The following is a 26,764-nucleotide window of genomic DNA, read 5'->3' on the forward strand; positions in this document are numbered from 1 at the left end:
TGTGTTTTTTGTGATCCTGTAGTTCCCACCCTCAGACGCTGAAACATGTGAGCTTCCTTCAAACACCGTTTGTGCACCGCTTCGTGGGCACCCCAATTACAGCCCAACAGCTGGTTGAAGTACAGGTAGGATGATTAAATGGCATTTTCCATGGCCCTACACCACATGTGTATCTTTCCGGCCTCCCTGGTGCGCCACCGCGCTAAGCCTTCCATTTGTTATTTCAGAAATCCTGCCCGGTCGAGTGTAACCGATACCACGGCTATTCTGACGCCATTGTGCAGGTAATCACCCCTCTTTGTCCCTTGGAGTCAGAGTCATGTATTACATTGTCCTGAAACACATATCTGACACCCACCATGTATATCTTTTACAGAACCACTATCCCCAGTCCCTGTCCTGAAGAGAACCTGTAACAACGCCGGTTCGAAACGCGTCGACATCTCCACCCTGTGGTAAAAAACCCCCAAGGGTGCCACTAGGACATAATTATACCGATTCCTTTGGACCCTAGTTGTGCAACCCGCTTCTAACAACTAACCACAGGCTTGGGTGACAGGCAGGCATTTCATTCCACCTCCCCGCCTGTCCCATGGTTTCACAGTCTATAGGACTGGTTTACATTTGCTTTATACTTGAAAGTTTTTGCACTGTATATAACTACAATCAATATTGTCCACTGAATTATGTATTGTATTTGGTGTGTCTTGCTCACTAATGTGGCTTCATTCACTTTTGTTTGTATTGTATATTTGTAAATTCTGTATATTTGTAGATATTGCCATCATTAATCCACTGTCATAACAGTCGTTTTGTTTGTGTTCATGTCCTAGAATCTTTAAAATTTGTGTCTAATAAGAAAATAAATTTGCTTTGGGATTCTCTCCCGGCGGTCGCGTGGTATATCTGTGACTACGTGGCTGATAGTTGTTGTTGATAATTGCCCTGTCCAGCCACCCTGTTCTGTTTCCCTTTCCGATGCTGAAGGCAGAAGCACCTGGTGCCAGTCGTGCAGAAAATCCAGCCCGCAGGTGAATTATTATGTTTTTTTAACTGCGCGATGTCTCACGTGCCTTGTGTTTTTATCTCTTGTGGAATCCAGGGCACGAGTCAGGGGTACACGCAGGTGGACGCCGCCACCCCACTAGTCTTACAGGTTGGACGCCCTCAACCCTGCTAATCAAAACGTCCACTCTGCTCATCAATATCGTGATAAGAGCGTACCAAACAAGCATTTCCAAGTGATTCCGGCTGCATCCGGAAATTTCTCGGACTGCCCTTCACCGTCCATCTCCACTCCTATCTCTTCATATCCCTGCTTCTCTATCACCAGCCACACCTCCCTCACCTTTGCCTCTCTCGATTCCCCCATCAACTCCCTCTTACCACTGTACTTCCACTCTCCCAATGCGCCTCAGGACTTGTTTTGGGCTGATTCTTGGTAAGTGGAGTTAAGAGGATGGAGGAAAAGACGTTTACAGTGACTAAGAGAGAGCGACAGTAGTAGAGGAGGTGAGTGACTCTAAGCAGAAAATATTATGCGAGTTGAAGTGTAAGGGGGGGCGACTGATTCACCTTTTGAACAAAAAGGTGATGGAGTTCAAGTGTGTGTCTCACAGAGGGCATCACCAAGCTGGACCAAGCAAGAGATTTAGTTAGTGGGAGAGCCAGTCACTCAAAGGGTGTTATACAGGCACTCTGCCCTTGCAATCACTGGCCTCTCCGCTGAGACTGCAGGCCTGTGATGTCTCTTCCTGTGATACTACGTAACTCGGAGAGTCCCCCCACTTCTTTTTAGGTCGAGCTGGTGTAAGTAGTGCGAAGTACTGCATCCAGCGAAGCATCTTTTGTTACTCACTTCCTGGGATTGTGAGACAGGGTATGGGCACGCGCAAGAGAATCCCCCATGTGAGTGCGCACGTTCACCAACACGCCGTGCACATCTCCTGTCCTACATTGGCAGCAAGTGGATAACACACAGACACACACGCATGCACACCCACACGCGCATGCACACACACACACACGCAGGCACACACATGCATGCATGCACACACATGCGCACACACGCATGCACACACACAGGCACACACGCGCGCACACACGCACCACACCACACACACACACACACCCACACCCTACAACTAAGCCCCACACGCCCCACTCACCGAGCTACAGGCTCCGTCACGCGGGGCTTCCCTCACTTGCATCAGCAGCCTCTGCTCCTCCTACGTGCCTACAGCGTTTCACAGCCTCCCCTGGGGCGGGACTTCCGCCTTTTGCCCTTCTAGTCCAGTCACTTTGTGGGCGCGGGCTTCCCGCAGAAGGCGGAAGTCCCGCCCCAGGGGAGGCTGTGAAACGCTGTAGGAGACAGAAAAAACACAAACAACATGAAAAGATAGTCCACACATATCTGTGTGGAATGGCAAAAGCAAGGGCACTTGTTAGGCTGCGCCACAGCCCGCCGTGACAACACACATTTATTCGTACCACAGGAAATGTACTGCTGACAATTACAGTGCATGTAAGTCTGCCAGAATAGGACCTCAGATCCGTCAGGAATATGCACGCGGCATACAGAGTATTGATAAAGTCTCCTCGAGACGAGGCGCGGTGGCAGAGGGCAGCCAAGCCAGACATAGCTGGGCCGACACTGCCCCGCTCAGCATGGAACACCCTACGAGCAGCAGAATGGTAACCACGGAAACTAATGGATAAAAGCATCCATGCCCGTCCCTCGGTTTGCCTCATTTTTTTGCAACGCTGGCCTGAGATCTGAACTTGTTTTACTTGATTGTGTTAGCATCTTTGAATCCGGGTTCTTCAGTACAGATAAATTGTGGTGTGTGTGTGGGAGAGAGGAAAGACTATTTCTTTTACAGTAATAGTAATTGCATTAATATAGTGCTAACTAACCCTGACCAGGCGTCGAAGCGCTTTTTTCGGTGAGTAGCACGCAGCTGACTATTAGAATTTTTAGGAGTTTTGTAAACTGCTACATGTTACCTTGCCATTACTTCAGGACGCCTGAGGAGAAACCAATGTACATTTTAATAGAAAGGGGCAGCTGGAGTCCAGTCGGATGGGTGGGTGCCTGTGCCCGATATTCTTAGAGCATGGAACCTGACCTATGATGAGGCTGTAGATCTGACACTTATGTTGATCAAAATGTACTGATTATTATTTATGAGAGGCTGGCAGTCTGATGCGGTTATCTTCCAGGCTCCAAGGGGACCTTATTGGCATATGTGCACTTAAGGTTCCTGTAACATAACTCGAGTCTCACCACATGCAAAGAACCCTAAGGGACAGGCTAGTCAGTCTTTCTGTCTGTCTCCTTCGGCCTGGAAACTATCTTTCTTTCCATGTTACCATAGCTTTCTTATGAAAAAGATGTTAATATTTCACTTATGTTCTTGTATTTTCGTCACAATAAAATACACTGAACATAATCTTCACAAAAGTTATTTACAAATGTTTAAGCTATTGCCATTATAAATTACAATCACTTTTAAGTGTTAATTATTAAAAAAAAATAAAAGCCATTGTTATTTGTAATATCGATACATCTAAGTCACGTAAATACAACACATGTTGCATTACAAATGCTATAAGTGTCACATTTGCAAAAGTTAAAAGTATTGGCATTGTAAATGACAAAGCTATTCATTTTGCTATTTTCAAAACCAACACAAATAAAAAATGTGTCATTTACAATACCAATAGCTCAAACTTTCCTAATGCGAGACCTATTGCATTGCAAATGCTTGTTTAGGACTTGTGCCCTGGCGTTGGCCCTTGTAGCCTAGATGTGCGCTTGCCACCCTTGTACAATCCTGCACAGCCTCTTGTGGGGATCAAGGGTGACTCACCTTGTACTCCTGGGCAGCCTCTATGTGGGGATCAAGGGTGACTCACCATGTACAATCCTGCAGAGCCTCTATGTGGGGGATCAAGGGTGACTCACCATGTACTCCTGGACAGCCTCGCCAAAGGGGCGCGCCGAGTGAGCCTTGTGGCCCTTGCTCTCTCGACAGATGATGCAGATGGGCTCCTGGTCGTCGTCACAGAACAGGCTCAGCCTCTCCCCGTGCTCTCTGCACAGCTCCGCTCCCTGGGCCCCCCTGGTCCGGGCCTGAAGCTGCTTTATCTTTTCGGCCAGGTTTGCCAGCTGCTTGTTAGGGAGGAGGGTTTTATTCGGAAATGTCCCTCTGCACTCCGGACAGGTGAAGTCTGTCTGCAGCCCTTCCCAGACCGCGGAGATGCAGGACAGACAGAAGGCATGGCCACACTCCACACACACGGGCTCGGTGAAATACTCCAGGCAGATGGAGCAGGTCGCCTCTTCCTGCAGGCTGAGGAGCTGGTCTGCTGCAGCCATGATGCTGCGAGGAGGAAGACGTGAGTTACTTTCACTTTCGCTTCGGAGCTGAGTTGACGAAGTGGGCGGGGTCCAGGCGTCATCGCTCATAGGGCTGCAGGGTCTCAGCTACAGGAAGAGGTGACGGCCTATTCCATGACACAGTCTCCATAGTATATCAGAAGTAAGTACGTTTGTCCTGGTACGTCATTGCCGAGTTTAACTTTGAGATCTAGGTATAAAGAATAACACCAGTGCATAGCTGATAAAAGCTACGTTTTTTTAATTACTATATTTTTATTGCATGACACGGAAGAGTGAATATTTGATGCGTGCATTATTTGCTTTAAATATAGGTTAATGTGGTTCTGCAAGCATTCACTGCTTTATAGGGCTATATAGATGGACATAAATATATATGAAAACATAAGTTGTAATCTGTGTTGCTCCATACATATTTAATACGCCTTCCAAAGTGTGCAGCTCTGCTATGCCTACAACGGAGCGTATGCTGTAATTGTGATACCCCTTCCTATGATGAAGTAACTGCCTTTTTAGGTTTTGACTAGCGATGCGCACTTTGTGCGCATGCGCTAAAAATCATATGAGTTAGAGTGGGGAACAGGGACCCGCCCCACTCTCCAATTGGCTAGCTCCATAAATGGAGGCTAGCCATTGGAAGACGGGCCTGTCCGTCAATGCCGGACCAGATTCGGGGGCGTTCCCGAGAATTTTTGGCTTTTGGCTACGTCACGCGACGTCAGCCAAAAGCCGGGAACGCCCCCGAATCTGTTCCGGCATTGCCGGCACCCGCCTTCCTGCTCCGGCCGTCTTCTGCGTCTCTCCTCCCCCTTTCCCGCCCCCTCCCGCTTGTTTCCTGATGCTGGCCTCGCAATGGCGCTGCGTCTCTCCTCCGCCTTTCCCGCCCCCTCCCGCTTGTTTCCTGATGCTGGCCTCGCAATGGCGCTGCGTCTCTCCTCCCCCTTTCCCGCCTCCTCCCGCTTGTTTCTTGCACCGGCCGAAGATGGAGGCGTCCTACCCCCTGCCGCAGAGCTCAGGGGCGCAGCCTGAGATTGCTCTGCTCTGGCAGGGACAGTGAGAAGCGGCCGCCTCCTGTTTACACCATGAAGCGGCCACTGCACAGAGGCTCACCTTCGGCGTCGCTAGGCAGCCAGCAGCAGCGCTGCGAGCTTTCCAGCAGCCACCCCGCCCCCTGCCCAGGTGCCCTGTGTACTCACGGTGCTTCGGGCGCTGCTGACTGCTCCGGTTTGCAGTGGAGGTCCAAACAGCCCACAGCGGGTCATGTGATGGGAGAGTGCTCGCCTAGCAGGGTTAGTGTAAGTGGTTGAGGGGCTCCTGTGCCCAGTGTAAGTGCTGCCGTCGGTTGAGGGGCTCTTGTGCCCAGAGTAAGTGCTGTCGTCAGTTGAGGGGCTCCTGTGCCCAGTGTAAGTGCTGCCGTCGGTTGAGGGGCTCTTGTGCCCAGTGTAAATGCTGCCGTCAGTTGAGGGGCTCCTGTGCCCAGTGTAAGTGCTGCCGTCGGTTGAGGGGCTCTTGTGCCCAGTGTAAATGCTGCCGTCAGTTGAGGGGCTCTTGTGCCCAGTGTAAATGCTGCCGTCAGTTGAGGGGCTCCTGTGCCCAGTGTAAATGCTGCCGTCAGTTGAGGGGCTCCTGTGCCCAGTGTAAATGCTGCCGTCAGTTGAGGGGCTCCTGTGCCCAGTGTAAGTGCTGCTGTCAGTTGAGGGGCTCCTGTGCCCAGTGTAAATGCTGCCGTCAGTTGAGGGGCTCTTTGATGGCTGGTCCCGTGGGTCGCCTGTGCCTAGAAGCATGCCCTAGGAGCAGGCCCTGCGCGCCGCGGTGGGTTTGATTGACAGCTCCTACAACACCGGATGCCCCCTGAACCCCGTAGAGAGTGACTATATTCCAAGAAAGGCGACAGCTTAGAACGACTGTATCTAGTAATCTCAGACGGACTGAGCAAAGAGAAGAAACGAGGTTAACGCCAAGAGGTAAAAGAAGCCTCTTCTGGGCTGCGCTAGTTCTGCAGAACAGTGAAAGCAAGGCTGCTTCGGAAAGCAGGGCTTCCTGTGCCAGACTGAACGGTCAGTGTGGCAGGTGGAACAAACATCCCCCCTTCCCTCACACCCCGGCCCCAGAGAGAGAGCCAGGACAAAAGTCAGCGGTAGCAGTTTTGCTTTAATTGAAGTGATGGAGGAAATTGAGCTTACTGTTCAAACAAATCTGTCTGCTCGAAGCAGGTATTTGCGCGATTAAGGCTCCAATGGGCTCCATAAAGCCACTTAGTGCAAGAGCAAATATGGCCAGGCGGGGGGCTCCCCCCCACCGAAAGTGTGTGCAGGATCCTGACTGGGGAGGACCCTAATAAGGTGTATGCAGGGCCCATCCAGGGACCCCACCCGGCCCAGTGGCAAACAGAGAACAGATGTCCCTGGCCCGAAAAGCACTTTACAGTAACAATCGGCCGCTGATAAAAGCACAATAAATTCCATATGGCTCATTTAATACACAACAGCCCCTGGCATCAGCTGGGCGGCGGGGGGAGCCGCCCCCTCTGTTGACACATCGTTCCATTGTCTGACAGAGATGTGACAGCGAAACTAGGGGAGCAAAGTCGTGGGAAAGTTAAATAACTTTTCCTGAGAGGCGGCCGTGCCAGGCTGAACAGACTGCAGGCATCTCCCGAGCTGGAATGAAATGCTGTGTACTATTATTGGACGCTCTCTCTTTCTGTGTGTGCTAGGAGGGCAGAGAGGGGGTCGGGGCCTTTAATTAGACACTGCACCCCCCCCCACTGGCCGCCAGAGCCCCGCCTTCTTCTTAACTTAAGGCCTGTGTATCAAAGGGTTGGATCCAATCTCTGTCTATGGGGAAAGCGTTAGTACCTAATGATAATATTTCATTCCGAGTTTGCAATTATTAGTTTTAATAATGTGTATTAGGGTTTTCTTCGACCTTAAACCCAATTGCTAAGTACAGCTCATTAAAAAAAGCTATATATATATATATATATATATTATATACCGTTTTTTTCGTAGTGTGGCTCACTGGTTAGAGGCGGCAGACCCGAGAGCAGAGGACGGCCCGGGACCAGGGTTCGATTCCCGGCGCGGCAGGTTTCTGGACCAGGGTCAGCGGACTCGATAATTCTCCCGCCTCGGTGCCCACTCTGATCAGCGATCACACTCGGCAACTCTGGGCATTAGCTTGCCTCATCTTCACTAACGGCCCCACCAGACCGCCGGGGATGCCTGGTCTCACCCTGGAGATACCCATTAAGGGACCATCTCTCAGGGAAGCCAGGAAAGGTTTCGCAGCGGTCGAAGCGCCTTGGGACCCTACGGGTAAGTAGTGCGCTATATAAATGCCAATACATACATTTACATACATCGGCATTAAAAGAGCGGACGGGTACAGGCTTACCCTTCACGGTGAGTGCGGGCGGTTTCTTATATTTCATTATTTTTTACTCGTATTTTATACGCATCTAAAGGGCCAATGCTTGCAATGTTTAATATACAGCCCTAAACACAATTCAAACAATACAATACAGATAGTAAAAAAACAAAATCTGTATGGAAAAATGTTTTAGTGGATTAGTTAGTGGGGACAGCGTAGAGTACGCTGAAGCTTCTTCGGTTTAGGGCCTGGCACACTGGGTGCAGATGCCACCAGCAGCCTAGGGGGAAACCCCAAACACCCACCTGGCACACTATTTCCACTGCATGTTGAACACCTGACACCTATACTTATCTCGTTGCCTATGTTCGCTGTATACCGTTATGTTTTCAACACTAGAGAAACATTTTCTAAGAAAAAGTGCCTGGTGAATTCTGAATTTCTTTTTCACGAAGGCTGTTCAGCCTCAGATGTGCAATCTAATGAGGTAAAAAATGGAGTTATTCCACTTCTTGTAAAAACTGCTGCACTCCTCAGGGATCGTATTTCATTTCGACCGCGGGATCACGGAAGGAAGAAGGGGAACACCTCGGACTCTTTGGGACCTTACAGATGGCAAGCCAATTGGACTTCCGGTCGGGCCCTTCTGAAAACTTTGTTGAACTCAAAGCGGCAAAAAAACAGAACTGTTATTTGAGAGTGTAGACACTTGATTCACCTGTTCTTCTCGGCGCGATGAAAATGCGTGTATCTGACAGGAGTGTAGATATTTTGATTACGAAAATAAATATTGCGTTATTTTACCTACCATGATGCCATTAAAACTCACAGGACGACAGCGCAGATGACATTACTCTGTGCATATTTTCGAATAAATGTACCAGCATGTTTGCTACCCGATAGTATTTGAGAAGAGAAAGAAATATTTATTTTGACCAGAATGGTTTTAAACAGCTTTTTTTTTCATTGAAAGGAAATACAAATAACATTTAAAAAAGGTTCTCCTTGTGCAAATTCCCCCGATAGAAACCTAACTATTATCATCTACACAGATCTAAGATCCATAAAATACAGGGGAAATAATAGGGTTTTAAGCAATGAGTACTAAACAGCCTGGAGGAAACTCCGGCTTATTAAAAAAAAAGCCAGAGCGCCCCCAGCACTGCTTGTGTAGCAAAATGAAAGCGAATAGCACTATTGATTAAGCGCATTACTGGGGAGAAAAGCAATGTCCAGAAAGAGCTCGGGGCACGTCTCGGAAGCGCGCGCACACCAAGATGAATATTTGGGATACGGAGAGACGTCCGGCTCTGACCCTCGGCTCTGACCCCCGTTTATTCCGCGAGATGTTTGCTTTCCAGATGCCTTTTTCTCCGGCTTCTCCTGCGTGCTCTCCCTCCGTTCCTCCTCTCGTCTTCGTCCCTCCGCGCCACTAATCTCAGACAGCAGTCACGCCCTTCAGTTTATGGGTGCGTTCATTTCATCATATTGTGGCAGGCGTGACGGAAAGTGTCACTGAACTACGTTTTACAGCAACTATCCGCATTTAAAATATACCCCCTTTTGCTAATAACATGCTTGTTGCCTTTCAGTTTAGAACTCGGCAGCAACTTGCAAAGGGTGTGGATAGTGAGTACAGCCTACTCTCCATGCACATTCCCACAAATTCCGTATTTCTCACCCACTACAGTCTTTAAACCTAGCCTAATCAGGGATTGAAAGTAGGTACTGCCAGCTGGACACAGCCAACGGGAGCTACTATACACAAAATAAAAATGTATTTTACCTTTAACAAATATTCTCTAGGCTTCGCATCTTCTATGCATTTACAAGCTTCAATTATTCCCCGTTATCAGGCTAAGACCCCCAGTACTCTGTTTCATTGCAGCAGTAATGGTAAAATCCCACTTCCTGATGGACCACCATCAGTGCTTAATTTGTAAAAGATTGAGTGCCGGTGCCCAAAGGTCTGCTCGGAAGCCAGCAGCCGGTGCTGCTTTAAACAGCTGTTTGAACACTTAGTCTGGACTCCTGAGCACTCTGTTTACTGGCAGTGCACCACCCAAAATCACGTTCACCTGTAGCAAAGTGCCTGTCTCTGAAGTGCTTGAGGTTTGCAGGCCTGCAGTGTGCGCTGCACTGTGCAGCAGGAAGCAAGCCAGGCTCAAAGCTTTGAAGACTTCTAAGAGCATTATGGCGTCATCCGACCACATGCAGCCAGTGCTTATTTTTGTAAAAGAATCAGTGCGGGCTCCCAAAGCTCTGCTCGGATGCTGTGGCCTGCGCTATTAAATGTGGTACACCAATCACTAAGGCTTCGTAGTGTTAAATCCAGCTCATGCCTCTCTAATCCACCACGTGGCACTCCCGCCCCCTGTATCTTAGTCAGTATTTGTAAAGTGCAACTCTTGCAGGTTCCTGCTTTATCCCTTTGCAATGTTTTTCTTTCTTTCTTTCTCTTCCTCCTTCTTTCCTTTTTGTGTATTTTCCCCTCTCTTGCTCTCAGTAAATGTCTGATGCAAGAAAATAAGTGCCGGTCTGCAAAAATGAGAGCCTGTGGGCCCCACCGTCAACCACTGGTTCAAATTAAGCATTGCATGCAGCAGAAACATAAATGACAAAATACATCAATGGTGCCCTGCAACCAGTAATTGAACGGCTTCTCCCTAGAACCGCAGAAGTGAATCGACTTCAAGGGGGAACACCCACTCCTTAGCTCCAAGCAGTCAGTTTAACTTTAAAAGGAACCTTGTTAGACAAATACCGACATCTTTTAAAGAATCTCATCATTCATGAAGAGGGGCAAGAGATTAAGCTATTGCCATTGTAAATAACAATGTCATTTATTTATGTTTACAAAAAACATAAATAAAAATAATGTCAAGAGCAATGCCAATAGCTCTAACTTTAACAAAGGCAAAACCATTGCATTGTAAATGCTTGTTTTAAAATTCTCGTCTGAGCCAGGGCGCTGGTCTTCGAGACTTTTTGTAAGGGGGCTTCAAAATCTGAACACACGCTAGTGCGTGTGGTTTGTTTTTGGTCAGAGGCTATTGGCCTTTGCATGCGTATTTCTAAGAAAGACAGCACGCAATTGGGCAAAGGCAGGTGCATATCCCACCTTTGCTCCGCCCACCGCCTATTGCTTGCGGTGACCTGCGCAGGCACCATCTGTTTTCAATTATCGTGCCCAGATGAGTGCGTGATAATTCAAAACAGATGTCTCGCTGTGGCGCGCTCCCGTGCTTGTTTTTGTTGGTGACGTCTTTCCCTTTCACGCCGCTTATTCTTTAAATGTTTCAACATGGTGCGCGGTTTAAATCTCTATATTGGACTTGCTTGGAAATACTCGCGGGCGCATCTGACTAAGTTAAGGATTGGGCCTATAAATGGATGGTCATTAGATCTTCGGTATTTTGGCACTCTGCAGTGTATGTGTTTATACGTAGTACATAACGTATGTTATTTAACATATGGTTGCCTATGGTCACGCCAAATAAAGTGGCTTCGTATTTGGGATCGTGCAACCCTCAATAGCATGCCGCATTTATTGAGATTTAGCCTCCACTATGTTTGTGTGCACAGTACGCCTCATAACGATTTCCATTAATGGGTACTATTTTTACCGTATTTGGATGCGGGGTCTAATTTCCATCATGCTGCATCTCTTAATGAGGAACCTTTACTGCGGTTACGTGCACAATATGCTGTTTGTGATTGAGTACTGACTACGATTCTCACTACTGGGGATAGCCTTTAATTCCACTGCTGGGCACTGTGGTCACCCTAACTAAATGTAGTGCATGGCAATTGAATAGGTGATATTCAAGTTTCTTAATATCGACTTGCTAATGGTACTTTCACCTTTTTAGGTCTGCCTCTCGTATTCAACCCTCATACCGCCTCCCTCCCATTCCCACCCGTGTCCATTTGCTTCCCTCGTTTCTCGCCCTGCCTTCATCCCTCTTCCACCCGCCCTCTGTTTGACCTCTCTCCGCCATCTCTCATTCCCCCACCCCACCACTCTTTTTGTTATTATGTCAACCCTTTAGTCCCCCTCTTCTTGTCTTTTGCTACCCACCTCTTACCTGATAATTCCCTCTTCCCTCAAATCCTGCATGCCCTCTTACCCCTCCACTATAACTCTTCCCCAGCTTCATTATTTCTGCCCCTCCCCATCAATATTTTCTACACTTCTCCTCCAACTTCCTTCAGTGTTGCCTCTCCACCTTCCTTCTCTTTTCCCCTTTCTTATCTCCCATTCTTTTTTAACCCCTCTCCATCCCCTCCTCTCTCATTCTCTCTCTTCACTTCTTTCACCTTTGCCTCTCTACCAACCCTCGCTCTCATTTATACTTTAGCTTCTTGCATGTCCTACCCAGGACGTCCGCCTCCCTCCACCATCCCTTCTCTACCCCCTACTCCGCTTTCCCTCCTCTCCCCCTTCGCCCCATCTATTCCTCTTTTTTTCTAATACCTCAAAAGTTTTTTAGTGTATGATGCAATGGCTCTTTCTCATAATATAAACCACCTAATCTTATCTCACTCAGCCCCCGCCCTTCCGCACACTCGCCTATTGCATACTAAAATTGGCAAAAATAGAAAAGTCAATGTAATAGCTCCCGTCAGTCATACGTATTTCCGGTGAGTTGCAAAGCGCCTACTAGCTGCTTCCGGTACATTCTGAGTGTTGATATCTACACATATACGTATATTTCAGCGTTACCAGTAAACAGTGGCACAGCAAGGAAAATTCCTCCCACTCCAACTGTTTTGGTCGTAAAACAGGCCTGATTAGGGTGCTCTGGGCCCCTCACGCGCCATTAGCCCAGGGCCACAGTACCTGCTGCACCAATGAAAGCCGCAAATCCATTCAGTATTATGAATGTGCTACGTCGCTCTAACGGGGTTTCGTGATCTGGGGCTTGACCTGTCGTGGGTGCAGGGGACTGCTACAGGATACAAGGCTTTGGTGTGGTTTCGCTGTCACTAAAGCGGCCATGAGCAGCCAGAACTGGCGGGGACTCGACTGAGCACTCATGATGTGTCGGGATACACAAACCAAAACAACCAATAGAACAGGCAGGAAATAGTTTCCAACATTCCTCCTCAAAAAAAGAAAAATAAAATTTTTATATTCTTTTTTAAAAAAGGTTGTTCAGTTATACATATCATCTTAATTATAGAAAAGGTAACAACGTGCTTACAACACTTTTTACTATAAATTTGCTACACACAAGCCACACTTATCTACAACATAGCTTAAACATATTAGCAAAGCCAATAGGGCTAGCTAAACACTTACAAGGTCCCAAAGGCGAGACCTATTGGCTACGCCAATGCTTGTTTAGAAATGTTTAGGTCCCAGGAAAGATTTTCAGCTGTCTTGCTATTGTTTGGCCTCATGTTGGCTTGAATTAGTAGAAAATAGGTAGCAACATTTTAATTTCTTCTGAACAGCGGGGCCCCAAAAGCTTCCTTTCCCAGGGCCCTGAAAATACTTAAGAGGGCCCTGCATTCAGATCTCTCCCAGCCCCACTGTTGGGCCTTTAACACATGTTTACTATGGCTTGCACACAACTAATGCACTTTCTTACTATATCTGTACACATTTTGCTGTCTTTGTTTAGATTGTATTTTATATCCGGTGCTCAGGGGAGTGCTCGCTGTACCCCCTAATATTTGTGGATGGCAGGACGGTTCTGGGTCTGTGCTGTCCTTTCCTCTGCCTGTCCTCGGCTACTCCCCTGACACTCACGTTTAACAAATGCAAATAGGTCGGACTTGTGGTTCTCTTCTATTACCAACATGGGGGCACACTGCCACCTAGTGGAGATGCTTCTCATCGTGGTTAAACTAACGCCACGTGCAGCCAGTACAGCGCATGCTTAGACATGCAGCTCACGTGTCCCTCACCAGCTCTCTCTTCTCTGCTCCTCAGTGTGGTCTGGAGCCTGGCTTTCTTGTGCTCTCTGATTCCTCATCAGTGAGTCTCAGCTTCTCTTTCTCTTTCTTCCTTCTGAGGGCCTGCGGCAGCTGCATACCTTCGAATTCAAGCCATGCTCTTTACTGTATCCATGGCGGGGCATGGGTGGCAATGTCTTAGGGTCCTCCCCGTCCCAGTCCTTACTACGTGAGGCAGTCCTGCCTCCACCCAGCCAATCACAACGCCAGTATTTCCATACTACATAAGCCCCACCCACCTACCGCCATGCCTGTTATCAACAAGACTCCGACACAAACACAGTGGGAGGGAAGGAGGGAAGAGGACTGGGATGGGGAGGACCCTAATCGGGTTAATGAAGATTACCGGTAAGTAATAAGACATTACCCACTCATGGTTCCTCCCCGTCCCAGTCCTTACTACATGAGGAACTATACGCAGGACACCAGGGATTCATGCAGAGTACAACACTTTAATCAATAAAAGATCAATGAACAAATGCATTCAAGACGCCAACAGAAAAACTGTCAGCAGAGGCATGTAAAACATCAAGCCGATAATGTCGCACAAATGTGTGATGAGACTGCCAGGTGGCCGCCCTACAAATCTCCTCGATAGAGACCCTGTCACCTCATCCCAGTAAGCAGACACAGAACTCGTCGACCAACCCTGTACATGAAATGGAGGAGGCAAATCCAAAGACTTGTAAATATATACAGAAGATTGAGGGAGCGACTGCTTCACCACAAAATCAAATGGCTCACAGAGGAGCCAGGATGCACAGAGGAAATAATTGAGCAAATGCCAGAGGTTAAATCAGGTGAACTTCAAGTCATTAATTTGTCTGAGAGGATTCTCAATAATAATGAATTATCAGTTTTGAAGAAAGGCTTATCATTTTGTCCCATGTATAAATGTAATTACACTGATTTGGAAATAGATCTGTTTCACTTCTCGAGAAGATTGAAATTGAAAAAAAAAATTTCTGAACAAGAAAGATCCATGAATGTCAGTTCCTAGTCAAATACAGATTGTGCTATGTCTATCAATGATTTGAGAAATACTTGTTTACTATTGTCTATCTCTGAAGTGGATGATTTAAGGGAGGAGGATGTTGCTGAATCATTGAATATTATGACGGATTATAGCTGTTCTAGTGGTCTTAAAACAAAATCTAAATTTATTCCTCAAGGTGGGCAATTTTTTGCCATTGATGTGTATATTAACAAAACTTTGGAGGAACTTCACAAAATACAAGATCGGGAGTGTAAAAAGAGAACTAGGAAACTTCATGATAATTTATCTTTTGGTGAAAGGGCAGCTTTAAAAAGTCTAAGGAATGACAAGAATATTGTAATACAATCTTCTGATAAGGGGGGTAATGTAGTTATTATGAATAGATCTGACTACAGTGCGGAAATTCAACGACAGCTACAAGTCCCCTCTTGTTACCGTAAGCTTACCCGCAACCCTATTCCTGAGGCATCCTCGTTTATTAATGACAGACTTTTCAATTGGAAAGAAGAAGGGATGTTGGATGAGGCTGAATTTAAATATCTCCACATTTTTAAACCTATTTTCCCCTTCATCTATGTTTTACCGACACTACATAAGTCTAGAAAAAACCTCCGGGTAGACCAATTGTAGCTGGCATTGGCAGTATTACGGAACATTTGTCAGAGTTTGTGGACATGTTTTTAAAGCCTCTGGTGGTGAACCTGCCCGCATATATTAATTGCTACTGCTTTGAACATCACCATCTCTGTTGAAAATCATCAAATAAATGAACATTTTTGGAATTCACTTCTGTGAGCCATTTGATTTTGTGGTGAATCAGTTGCTCCCTCAATCTTCTGTATATACCCTATTGTCTTGGCTGGATTTCACCGGTGGATCCAGATGAGTCGTTGAGCTGACTTTGGAAGACTAACATATACTTTTTTCTACTATTGTGTTTGGAAATTTAGTTCTTGTCTGTGCTGATCTTGTACCCTCACCGTTGTTCGCATTGAAAATATGCAAAGACTTGTAAGATTGACTGATCGTGGAAGTGGAAACCTTCTTCCCTTTAGCCACAACCCTATAGGAGACCAACAGGGCAGGAGAACTCCGGAACCCCAGGGAACGTTGGAGGTAAATTTGGAGAGCCCTGCAAACATCCAAAGAAGGGGGAACAAGGGAATCCCCCTCAGCAGGCAAATCAGGAAGAATCACCTCCTGCTGCAAATGAAAACTTGAAGAAACCATAGGCAGCAAAGCCGGATCAAGCAGCAAAACGACCCGATCCGGGAGGAACTGCAAATAGGGAAACGAAATTAGCAAGGCACCCAACTCACCCAACCTGGGAGCGGAGGTAATGGCCAACAGGAAAGCCACCTTAGCGGACAGCCACAACAAATCCGCCTCCATCAAAGGCTCAAAAGGGGGCAACTGCAGACCAAGCAAAACAGTAGGCAAATCCCAAGAAGGAATGAGAACAGGAGAAACCGGCCGACGAAGCCGAAAGCTCTGAAGAAGCCGACTAAGCAAAGGGCAACACCCTCCAAGGAGGCCCCAGGACCCCGACAAGCACGTACCGCTGCCCACTGAGCAGACAATGTGTAAGGGGAAAGGCCTTTTAAAAAAACATCTCAGAGAAAATCCAACACAGAAGTAGGAACCCCCAGTACAGGATCCACCCCATGAGAAGAACACCAAGAAACAAAAGAACCCCAATGACGACCATAGAATTTAAGGGTCGAAGGGCGGCAAGACAACTGGATGTCACAAGCCACCACCGATGAACAACCCAAAGACTCCAACGTCAACCGCTCAAGAGCCAAACTGCCAGCTGCAAATGACGAAGACAAGGCAGAGACAGGAGAGGAAACTGAAGAGGAGATGGACACAAAGGAAGCCGGACAAACCGACCCTCCGCCAGCCGCAACAGGAGAGGAAACCAAATGCAGCGATGCCAGAAAGGAGCAATCAACAGGACCGAAACTTTCTCCCCCCCGAATCTTCAGCAGCACCCTCGGGAGCAGGGGAATGGGAGGGAATGCATACAGAAGGCCAGGGAATCGAAAGAGCATCCACCGCCCAAGCCTGAGGACACAGCACCTCCGAACAAAACCGGGGTAGGAGAGAGTTGTGAGGGGTTGCAAAAAGATCAATCCGAGGAGTCCCGAACCGAAGGCAAAGGGACAGGAACAGAGGAAGAGAGAGATGGTACAGAACAGAAGATGGAAGGTCGTGGCTCAAAGCGTCCGCATAAAAATTCAACCGTCCCGGAATGTACACCGCCCTCAAGGCCAACAGATGAGATTCCGCCCAAGCACAAATCATGGAGGCCAACATATTCAGAGATGCGCACCTGGTCCCCCTCTGACAGTTCAAGTAACAACGAGCCACCTGGTTGCCGGTACGAACCAACAGATTCGCCCTGAGGAGAGGAACCTGAAAGAACTGCACTGCCTCCCAGATAGCCGCCAATTCCTGCCAGTTCGTGGAATGGGCGCTGTCCCCCTGAGACCACAGACCCTTGGCTTCCAAAACCCCAAAGTGGACCCCCAACCCCAGAGACTGGCATCCGTCATCAAAAAAAGGGGAGGAGGAAGACAAAACTACACCCCTTCTCCAGATTGGAAGTGCAAAGCCACCAGTCCAAGTCCTGAATCAGAGCAGGATAGAGAGGAACCAGAGTCTCATAATCTGCCCGGGAGGGGTCCCACCGAGCCAACAGATGAGTCACTAAGGGCTTGAGATGGAGGCGAGCCCAAGGAACCACAGCAGTGGTCGCAGCCATCAACCCCTGGACCCGCAACCAAACATGAGCTGGGGCAGAGGGACGACTAAACAGATCCCGCAACAGAGTCTGTAGGGAAAGGATCCGAACAGGAGGGAGGAATACCACCCCCAGAGAGGTGTCGAGCAGACCCCTGATGAACTTAAGTCTCTGAACAGGATCCAGATGAGACTTGGCCAAATTCACCTTGAACCCCAACCTCTGGAACAGGGACATCGTAGCCTCCACCTCCAGAAGAGCCTGAGGGAAAGAGGAAGCAGAGACCAAACAATCATCATTATAGGGAAACCCTGATGTTGCAAAACCCCCACAGCAGGAGCCAATACCTTGGTAAAAGTCCTGGGAGCAGTGGAGGGGCCGAATGGCAGAACCCAAAACTGGAAATGCATCCAAATGTGCTTCTTTTGGGAACCTCAGAAAAAAACATCAGGAAGTTACAGGTCCTACAAAATTCAGCAGCACGCCTTGTGCTACGACTTCCGCGAAGAGCTCCTTCCAAACCTTCCTTGGATGCTCTACACTGGTTGCCCATAAAAAAGAGAATAATATTCAAGGCCCTTCTCTGGTGCCACAGAATTGTTCACCACAGAGCCCCCTCCTATCTGCTTGACTTAGCCTCACCCTATGAACCTTCCAGATCCCTTCGCTCGAAGGGAACAGGTTTGCTTAAGATCATGCGCCCAAAAAAAGCCAGACTTGGAGGTAGATCCTTTCGCATTCTCGCAGCCAAGGAATGGAATACCCTTCCTATGAATATCAGACAGGAAAAAAGTGAAACATTCTTTAGGAAACATCTAAAAACATATCTTTTCACCACTTAAACTGTCTGATGCTCTGCTCCATACAAGCAACACTCTTCTCCATAGCGCGGGGACACGTCGAGAGACGTCACCAGGCGCTCTATAAGCTCCTATAATAAATAATAATCCCCTGGACCACAAACCTCAGGAACCGCTGACTGGCAGGATGGACCGGAATGTGAAAATTAAGCATGGGCGGAAAATCCGTTCCGCTCGCGGATTTTGCGGATTTTCGGTAAATTCGCAATCCGCGAGATTTGCGAATTTCCCGCAAAATCCGCGAGCGGAACGGATTGGGTCAAAAGTTCAAGCTGACTTTTGTAACTCTTTTAGAATGGCGTCGGCAAGCTGCCAGAGCCATTCAAAATAGTTACAAAAGTCAGCTTCAACAAGAAGCTCTAATAGATAAAGTAAAGCAGGTGCTCGAGTTGAAGCTCAAATTCAGTTAAACAATCATTAATCACCCCAAACTTGGGGTGATTAATGATTGTGTAACTTAATTTGACCTTCAACTCGAGCACCAGCTTTACTTTATCTATTAGTGCTTCCTGTTGAAGCTCTTTGTAGCTATTTTAGAATGGCTCTGGCAGCTTGCCGGCGCCATTCTAAGTGGGCCTGAGGGCAGAAGGGCACAAAAGTGGGACAGAGGGCAGAAGGGGACAAAAAATGAGTGGGGCAGAGGGCAGAAGGGCACAGAAACGAGTGGTACAGACGGCAGAAGGGCATAAAAAACGAGAGGGTGGCAGTGATTAACCAGGCCAAAAAAAACCCCGCGAACACGCAAAGCGCCCCGCGAACACCCGGGAACACTCAAAGCGCGCAGCGAACACCCGCAAACACGCAAAAATAAAAAAATCTGCAAATTAGTACGAACTCGAGAATTTTGCGGATCGCGAATTCGCAAATCTGCAAATTCGCAGATCGCGAATTCACAAAATTCGCCCATGCTTAGTGAAAATAGGTGTCCTCTAAGTCCAGGGAAGCCAAAAAAATCTCCCTTCTGGATGAGGGGAATGACGGACTGCCACGTGACCATCTGAAAATGATCCAACCGCACCAATTTGTTCAGGGAACGGAGATTCAATATGGGGCGGAAGGAACCATCGGGCTTTGGGGAACCAGAAATAGACGGGACTAGAACCCCAGGCCCACCTTCTCCACTGGAACCGGCACCACTGCCCCTTTCCCACACAACATGGCGACGCCGGACAACATGGCAGACCGTCGCTCGGGGTCTCTTGACAACGGGGTAACCAGAAAACAATCCAGAGGGGGAGGGCCCCAGAAGGGAATCTGGTAACCCCACCTGACGACATCCAAGACCCATTGATCGGAGATCAGAGCTGACCAACGGTCCAGAAACAAATGGAGACGAGCCCCGACAGCGGCATAGTCACTTTTGTCCAGGACCAGAGGGAGGCTACTGCCACTGCTGTTGCTGCTGAGGCCGGGATTTATAATGGAACGCGGACCCTCGACCACGGGCCCGACCACGAAAGGGATGAGAGGACAAAACCCCTTGAAACTAGGCATGAGCGGGAAATCCGTTACGCTCGCAGATTTTGCGGATTTTTGGGAAATCCGCAATCCGCGAATTTTGCGGATTTCCCGCAAAATCCGCAAAAAAAATCCGCGAATGTAACGGGTTCAAAAGTTGAACCCCCACTCATGCAACTATTTTACAATGGCGCCAGCAAGCTGCCAGCGCCGTTGTAAAATAGTTACAAAGTTAGCTTGCACAGGAACCACTAGATAAAACGAAGCAGGTGCTGCTTTATTTTATCTAAGTGCTTCCTGTGCAAGCTAACTTTGTAACTATTTTACAACGGCGCTGGCAGCTTGCTGGCGCCATTGTAAAATAGTTACAGGCACAGCCTTACACAGGTCACTCAAGGGACCCCTGCGCCCTTCAGGGCGATTGCATAGTAACACACACATGGTCACTCGAACTAGTTGATGCTCAAATTCAGTTACTCATTCATTAGCCCAAAAACAATCATGAGCGTCTTCGAGGCTGGACAGGGGTGCCTCTTCCCAAATCTACCGTGGAAAATCAGCTGTGATGCTGGGTAGAGGGCGGCCTTTGCATGGTCGCTCGAACTAGTTGATGCTCAAAATCAGTGACTCATGCATTAGCCCAAAAACAATCATGAGCGTCTTCGAGGCTGGACAGGTGTGCCTCTTCCCAAATCTACTGTGGAAAATCAGCTGTGATGCTGGGTAGAGGCCTTTGCATCCTTGACTTTCATGAGCGCAATCCCCGTGCTGTTCCTGTGACCAGGAGCTTCTTTCTCTTCATATAATTGTGTTCGCACGGGTTGCTGCAAGTTCGCACGCGTTTTGTACAATTTCGCAATTTGCGAAATTGTACAAAACCCTCGCGAACTTGCAGAAACCCGTGCGAACATAAAAAAAAAAAATCCGCGCGGATTCGCGGATTTTGCGGATTTCGGCAATCCGCAAATCCGCAAATTCGTGGATTGCCAATCCGCAAAATCCGCTCATACCTACTTGAAACACCTGCTTATGGAAAAAAGACCTTTTCTTAGGAGCAGGCTGAAAAGACTTCAACAACTTCTTCTCCTCCGCAGAGCGCTGCTCTGACAGCGCTAGCGCAAATCGTCTTGCCTCGTGTTACTCTGCAGCCCTCACTCCTCTTTGCGAGAACAATACTTTTCTTATATCCCAGACATCCTTGCTCTTTTTAGTTTACATAAGGAGAAAGGCAAGCTGCCTGTATAGTATTTATTTTATTTTATGTTGTGCCCATCTTTATTTGACATACTCAATGTGCAATTTCTACTTTTAGTGCCAGGAAGCCTTTGTAAGTACAGTATTCAAGAAAATGTATATTAAAAAGTGATCTCTCACAGCCTCACCTCCCCCCCCCCCACTGGATCAAGCATCCACGTGAGCACAGAGGGTTGTATGACGTTACAACGCATACTTTTACAATGCATGCCTTTACAACGCATTTTTTTCATCGCAACATCCTTTACAGCGCATTCCATTACATCGCATGACACAACATTGCATTCTTGAGAAACTACCTTTATAACTCATTCCATTACATCGCATACTACCTTTACAACGCATACCATTACAACGCATACCAGTACATTGCATTTATGGTAAGTATTGGATAGTATAGGGGTAAAAAGTACTTTTCTAACTCCAGGGGCTGCAACAGTAGGGTAAGTGTTGGATAGTATTGGGGTAAAAATAACTGTTCTAACTCCAGGGGGTGCAACAGTGGGGTAAGGGTTGGATAGTGTACGGGTACTATGTGTTGTAATGACAAACAATGCAATGGTTGCGTTGTAATGGCATGTGATGTAAAGGATGTTGCAATGTAATGACTGCGTTGTAATGGTAGTGCAATGTAAAAGTTGTTTCCCGCACAGAGGAAGAGTGGACAGGGACACTCGCCAGCCACCACTCCATCCCAGTGGATCCAGCGTCCACGTGAGCACAGAGGAAGAGTGGACAGGGACACTGGCCCACCTTCACTCCATCCAAGTGGAGGACAGCTGGAGGCAAAGGTGGGGACACCCAGTGCAAGAGAGACAGAGGCAAAGGAGAAAGACATAGAGACATGCACACGACCTTCCAGTTCCAATGACACCCAAGCCCCCTCCAACTGTATCTTCATGCTATTCTCTGCCACAGCCACTTTCTCATTCCCCTGCACATTAAAGCCGTCTCCTTGATTCTTGAATTTGGCAAGAAATTGAAGACCTGGCTCTTCACCAAGCCCGTCCCAACCTTGCTCCTGCCTCAGCACCAGGAGACTCTCCCTGCACATCAGAGCATCCTCCTCAGTTTCTAGAATCCCACATGAAGCTGGGGACCTGGCTCTTCACCAAGCCCGGCCCAGCCCTGGTCCATACAGCTCCTGCTTCAGCACCAGGATAACCCCGGGTGAGTTGTGCGTTTCACAAATACACATAACATACCATTGTGATCATATGGTGTCTTGTGATGATACACAGTGGTCCACATCCCCAGAACTGCAGTCACACCCCAAGAAGACGATCGCGCGACACCACCTACGTTTCAAGACTCCAGTTCCACATGCCAGGAAACTAATCACACAACACTATGCCCACATTCCAAGACAAAACATGAGTACCATGTGAAAGTAATTCCACTGCCACACACCAACCACCCAAGCTTCAATGTACATACAGCAAGGAATGAATGCTGCAAGAAAATCTCATCCCAAGACTTCACCCTCCAATAACAAAAAAGATAATGTCATAATGTGCCCACATTCTGTGACACCACAATATGTATTAAAGAGTAATTTAACTACACCCCACCCGCATCAAAACACTACACCACCAATAATGAAGCAACATAACGCACACGTCCCAAGATATCTTATTTATTAAACAAGAAAATGATGCCATAACCCCACTACCCAAACTGCACATACACATCCTAAGAAGATGATGCCATAACATCACACAAACTTACTGAACCTATGACCCAGAAATATAACGCCAACGTACCCTACCTACTTCTAGAGAGATCACATCCAGACCCCAAGAATGTCAAGCAAAAGAGCTCCACCCATATGCAAAGGCACTATGTTAATATCCCTATGAGATAATGCCACCACTAACTAACCACACCCCAAAACAGCACATCTACAATCAAAGCAGAAAAATCCATAAAACAACATTCCTTCCCATGACACCGCACCCTTAGCCACAGTAGCTCATTTGAAACATCATGACAACTGTCAACAACACCACATCCATATCCCAAGGAGATAATGCCATCATGCTCTGCCAACATACCAAAACACCACATCTATATTAAAAGCAGGCCCTAATTAATACGCGACTCCATCCCATGACGCTACACTCTTAACCATAGAGGATAATGCGAAACATCATGACGACATTCAAGACACCATATCCACATCCCAAGGAGATAATACCCCCACACCCTGCCAACAAAGCAAAACACCACATCTATAACCAAAGGTGATACTACCATAATAAAACACTCCATCCCATGACGCTGCACCCTTAACCACAAAAGATACTGCAAAACATGATGACAATATTCCAAGCCTCTACACCCATATTCCAAGGAGATATTGCCACATCCTGCCAACATCCCCAAACACCACATATACATCCAAAGCAGACCCTACCTCAATACAATACTCCATCCAATGACACCGCACCCTTAACCACAGAAGATAATGCGAAACACCATGACATTCAAGACACCACATCCATTTCCCAAGGATATTGCTCAGCTCCATCCCCTCCAATGGCTTTGCGTAGTCGGGCCCAGAACAGAGGCTGCTGGCCCAAGTCCTCCTCCCACTCCAGGTAGGTTTTCTTATTCACCAGCTTGGCCAGTTGGTGGTAGCGGGAGAGGCTCCTCATGGACACTTTCTCCAGAAACACCATCACCAAGGAATCCTTGCTTTCTACAAGAAGGCGGTATGTGGCCATCCGCACTTCCAAGGAGCACCAGTGGCTGTGCAGGTAATGGCGGCTGATCAGACACACCACCCAGCGGCTCCTATAAATGCTGTCCATGATGTTATCCAAGATGTCTTTGCCCACTTCAAAGTCCCTGCCATGCAGGCACACTTTGAAGAACGGGGGTCCCCTCTCTTCCAAGTTGGGCAGGAACTCGCGGACAACCCAAGCCTCATCACAGCTGCTGTAAGAGACAAAGGCATCAAAGTCATATCGCCTCTTCCTGTCGCGTCTCCCACGATAGTTCCACCAGGTCCTGAGCATGTAGAAGAGATACAGGAGGTACCATCGCACCTTGTGATACAGCAGGACCGTGATCAGGAACAGCATGTTGAAGGAGAACGTCCCAACGAAGAGTGGGTACCCTATCAGCAAGCTGCAGTCTTTCTCCAAGAAATTTAGGAAATTCAGCTTCTGTGGCCCAAGAGAGCATGTCTGGATTCCCAGCTGTGGCACTCTCACTTTGGGGTGGGTGGTCATCCATCCTCTGATCCAGGCTTGTTCACACAAACAATCTAGGGGAACATCCTTCAGGTAGATGTAGCGAATACTTTCCAAGTGGTCGAGCAGACCTTCCTGCAGAGTTTTCACAGGCTGGGACTTCAAGATTAGGAGCTCCAGAGAGACAAGATCTCTAAACATGGTGGCAGTAAAGTCCTCTATCCCAGAATCCTCCAGGATCAGGGTTCTAAGGTGTGTTAGGTTCCAGAACAGCTGCTCAGGAGTCAGCAAACTCTTCTTTATGTCCAACTTTAGGTTTTTTATATGGAGATGGCGTAAATTGTGAAGATGATGCAGGCTGTTATTCAAGGGGCTCAAGGATTTATAGATAGGCATATCTGCAGATGAACTGTAGTACAAATATTCAATGTTAGTAAAAGAACGGAGCCCCAATCCTTCCGTCTCTCTGATCCCAAGTGGTGAACATTCCAATATGTGGTTTTCTCGTAGGTGAAGTTCTTTCACAAATTTGAAGTCCTTGCACCTGCGAATAATAATCTCTGGTGCACTAATGTGTAGGACTTCAAGTGAGCTGCAGTTGTTTATGCATGTCAAGAATATTAAAGACTTTGCTTCCAAGGTAAGAGTAGTGAGCTCTTTCTGTTCGATTTTTAATTCCATAGCAGTCTCAAAGCTGATGGATAGCTCCTGAAGCTCCCTCATCGCGATCAGGGAGCTCTTGGCATTCTTCAGTAAGTTGCCCCTGAGGCCGAGCACCCTGACACTACTCAAGTGATCAAAATAGAAGTTCTCAAGCAGAAAGAGTTGATTGTAGTCCAGCTGCAGAGATTGCAGCCCGGTGAGACCAACAAAGGCGTCCTTTTCCAGGGACACAAGGTAATTACTACTGAGATCCAGTGTCTCCAGATTTGCCAGGCAGAGAAGGCGTCCGGAGGCGATATTGGTGATGTGGTTGAAAGACAGATCCAGGTGTGTGAGGTTGGGCAGAACATTGGGGGTTCCAGGTGTGCACAGGTCTAGGCTTTTTATCTTGTTTACAGAGAGATCGAGGGACCTTAGGTTCAGCAGTTTCTTTGCCATATCATTCGTGAAAGCTGTAAGGCAGTTGCCGGACATGTTGAGAGACAACAGCATGGAGCATCCTTCAAAGGTCTCAGCGGGAAGATCTAAAATAAAGTTTTGCGCGACTGTCAAGTTCCTGACCCCCAGCCGAGACACCACAGTGCAGATAGCTTTACTCTTCAGAGAGTCCTGATTTTTCATGGCATTCAGGGACAGCATTTCAATGCTCTTTATTCCAGACCAGAGTAGCTCGATGACCTCGAGACCAGTCGCATCTACCCTGAGGAGAGTAAGATGAGGGAAGTTGCAAAATGCTTTTTCCTCCACACTTTGTAGCTCATTGCTTGTCAAATCAAGGGTGGTAATACTTGGAGAGAAAACTGTGCTCTTCATGAGGTTGCTTGTCTCAATGCAGTCTACCTCCTGAGCTGCAACAATACCATTCCTCTTGATTTCCAGGACCTTCAGAGAAGCCAGGGGCTGAAGCATAGTGGACAGTCTGTACAGCCTACTAACCTCATTCTCAGATAAGGCTATCGTCTGTATTCTGTGTAAGGGTTTAAAAAGATTTTTTTGAAAAGCTGCATCAATTTTAAAATTTCTGAGTTCCAAGTGTGTTAGATTCTCCAATCCGACAAACATCTGATCATCCATGTCTACGGGTGGGGTGGGCCTAGTATCTCCTTTGAATCCCAGATATCTCAGGTTGGCAGCGCCATTGAAGGCTCTTACAGAAACATGAAACGATCCATACAGATAGAGCCGGGTCAGGTTCCAGTACCCAGAGAATGAGTCTGTGGGAACGGTTGGTACGTGTAACACCAGGCAGAGGGTATCCACGTTCACTGGAACCTCTCTCAGATCCACCTCCATGTTCCTCACTGTGTGGCATTTGCTGAAGACACTGAAACCCTCCAAGGGGAAGCCAAAGCAGGTCGGGGCTAACACTCCCGGGGATCCCAGCTGGTCCCACTCGTAGATGTCGCACGTGGCAGTGGCCGTGCCTGACACGACAGTCCAGCAACCGGCAACCACTGTGCAAACCACAGCCACAGAGTACGCTCTCAGCGCCATTTCACGCCGCTGCTGTCTCATCCGTGGTTTGAAGTGCAGGTTTCTGTCTGAGCAGCAGTGGTTTGCTGTATCTCTACCAGACAGAGTTATCTTAAGATTCAATGAACCGCCTCCTTCCTCTGTTCTTTGTAGTTTGAAGACACGACATGCCTCTCAGTAGGGTACCGAGACTGAATTGTTGCCCGGTGCAGTGGGAGTTCAATTACTGGTTCACATCAGGGTTTGAAAAAAGTTATATCCGTTGCAACACATTAACTGGGTACGGGATGTGACACATGAAAAGCGTGGCTCATAAATTTACATTAAAAAAAACACACATCTTTTGTACAGAACTTTACAATATACTTTAGGAATTGT

General features: G+C 47.6%; 2 protein-coding genes across 5 annotated transcripts in view; both read right to left on the reverse strand.

Annotated features, from left to right (window-relative positions):
* LOC147710112 (E3 ubiquitin-protein ligase TRIM39-like) overlaps positions 1-4,508 on the reverse strand; it is a 413,790-nt gene extending 409,282 nt beyond the window's left edge. For 3 of the 4 annotated variants that reach the window (XM_086920812.1, XM_086920811.1, XM_086920813.1), the window contains exon 1: positions 3,968-4,411. In XM_086920812.1, the coding sequence (XP_086776938.1) occupies positions 3,968-4,381 (414 nt within the window). In that variant the 5' untranslated portion in view covers positions 4,382-4,411. Of the gene's footprint in view, positions 1-3,967 lie in introns of all 4 variants that reach the window. The other variant, XM_086920810.1, reaches the window with a different exon arrangement.
* A 19,031-nt stretch (positions 4,509-23,539) lies between these two features.
* LOC147710113 (uncharacterized) lies at positions 23,540-26,407 on the reverse strand. The gene has a single exon (XM_086919317.1). It carries the CDS (start codon positions 26,405-26,407, stop codon positions 23,540-23,542), a length of 2,868 nt encoding a protein of 955 aa, XP_086775443.1.
* Between the last annotated feature and the right edge of the window lie 357 nt (positions 26,408-26,764).

The sequence above is a fragment of the Lissotriton vulgaris genome, chromosome 5, assembly GCF_964263255.1.
Source record: "Lissotriton vulgaris chromosome 5, aLisVul1.2, whole genome shotgun sequence".
Taxonomy (NCBI): domain Eukaryota; kingdom Metazoa; phylum Chordata; class Amphibia; order Caudata; family Salamandridae; genus Lissotriton; species Lissotriton vulgaris.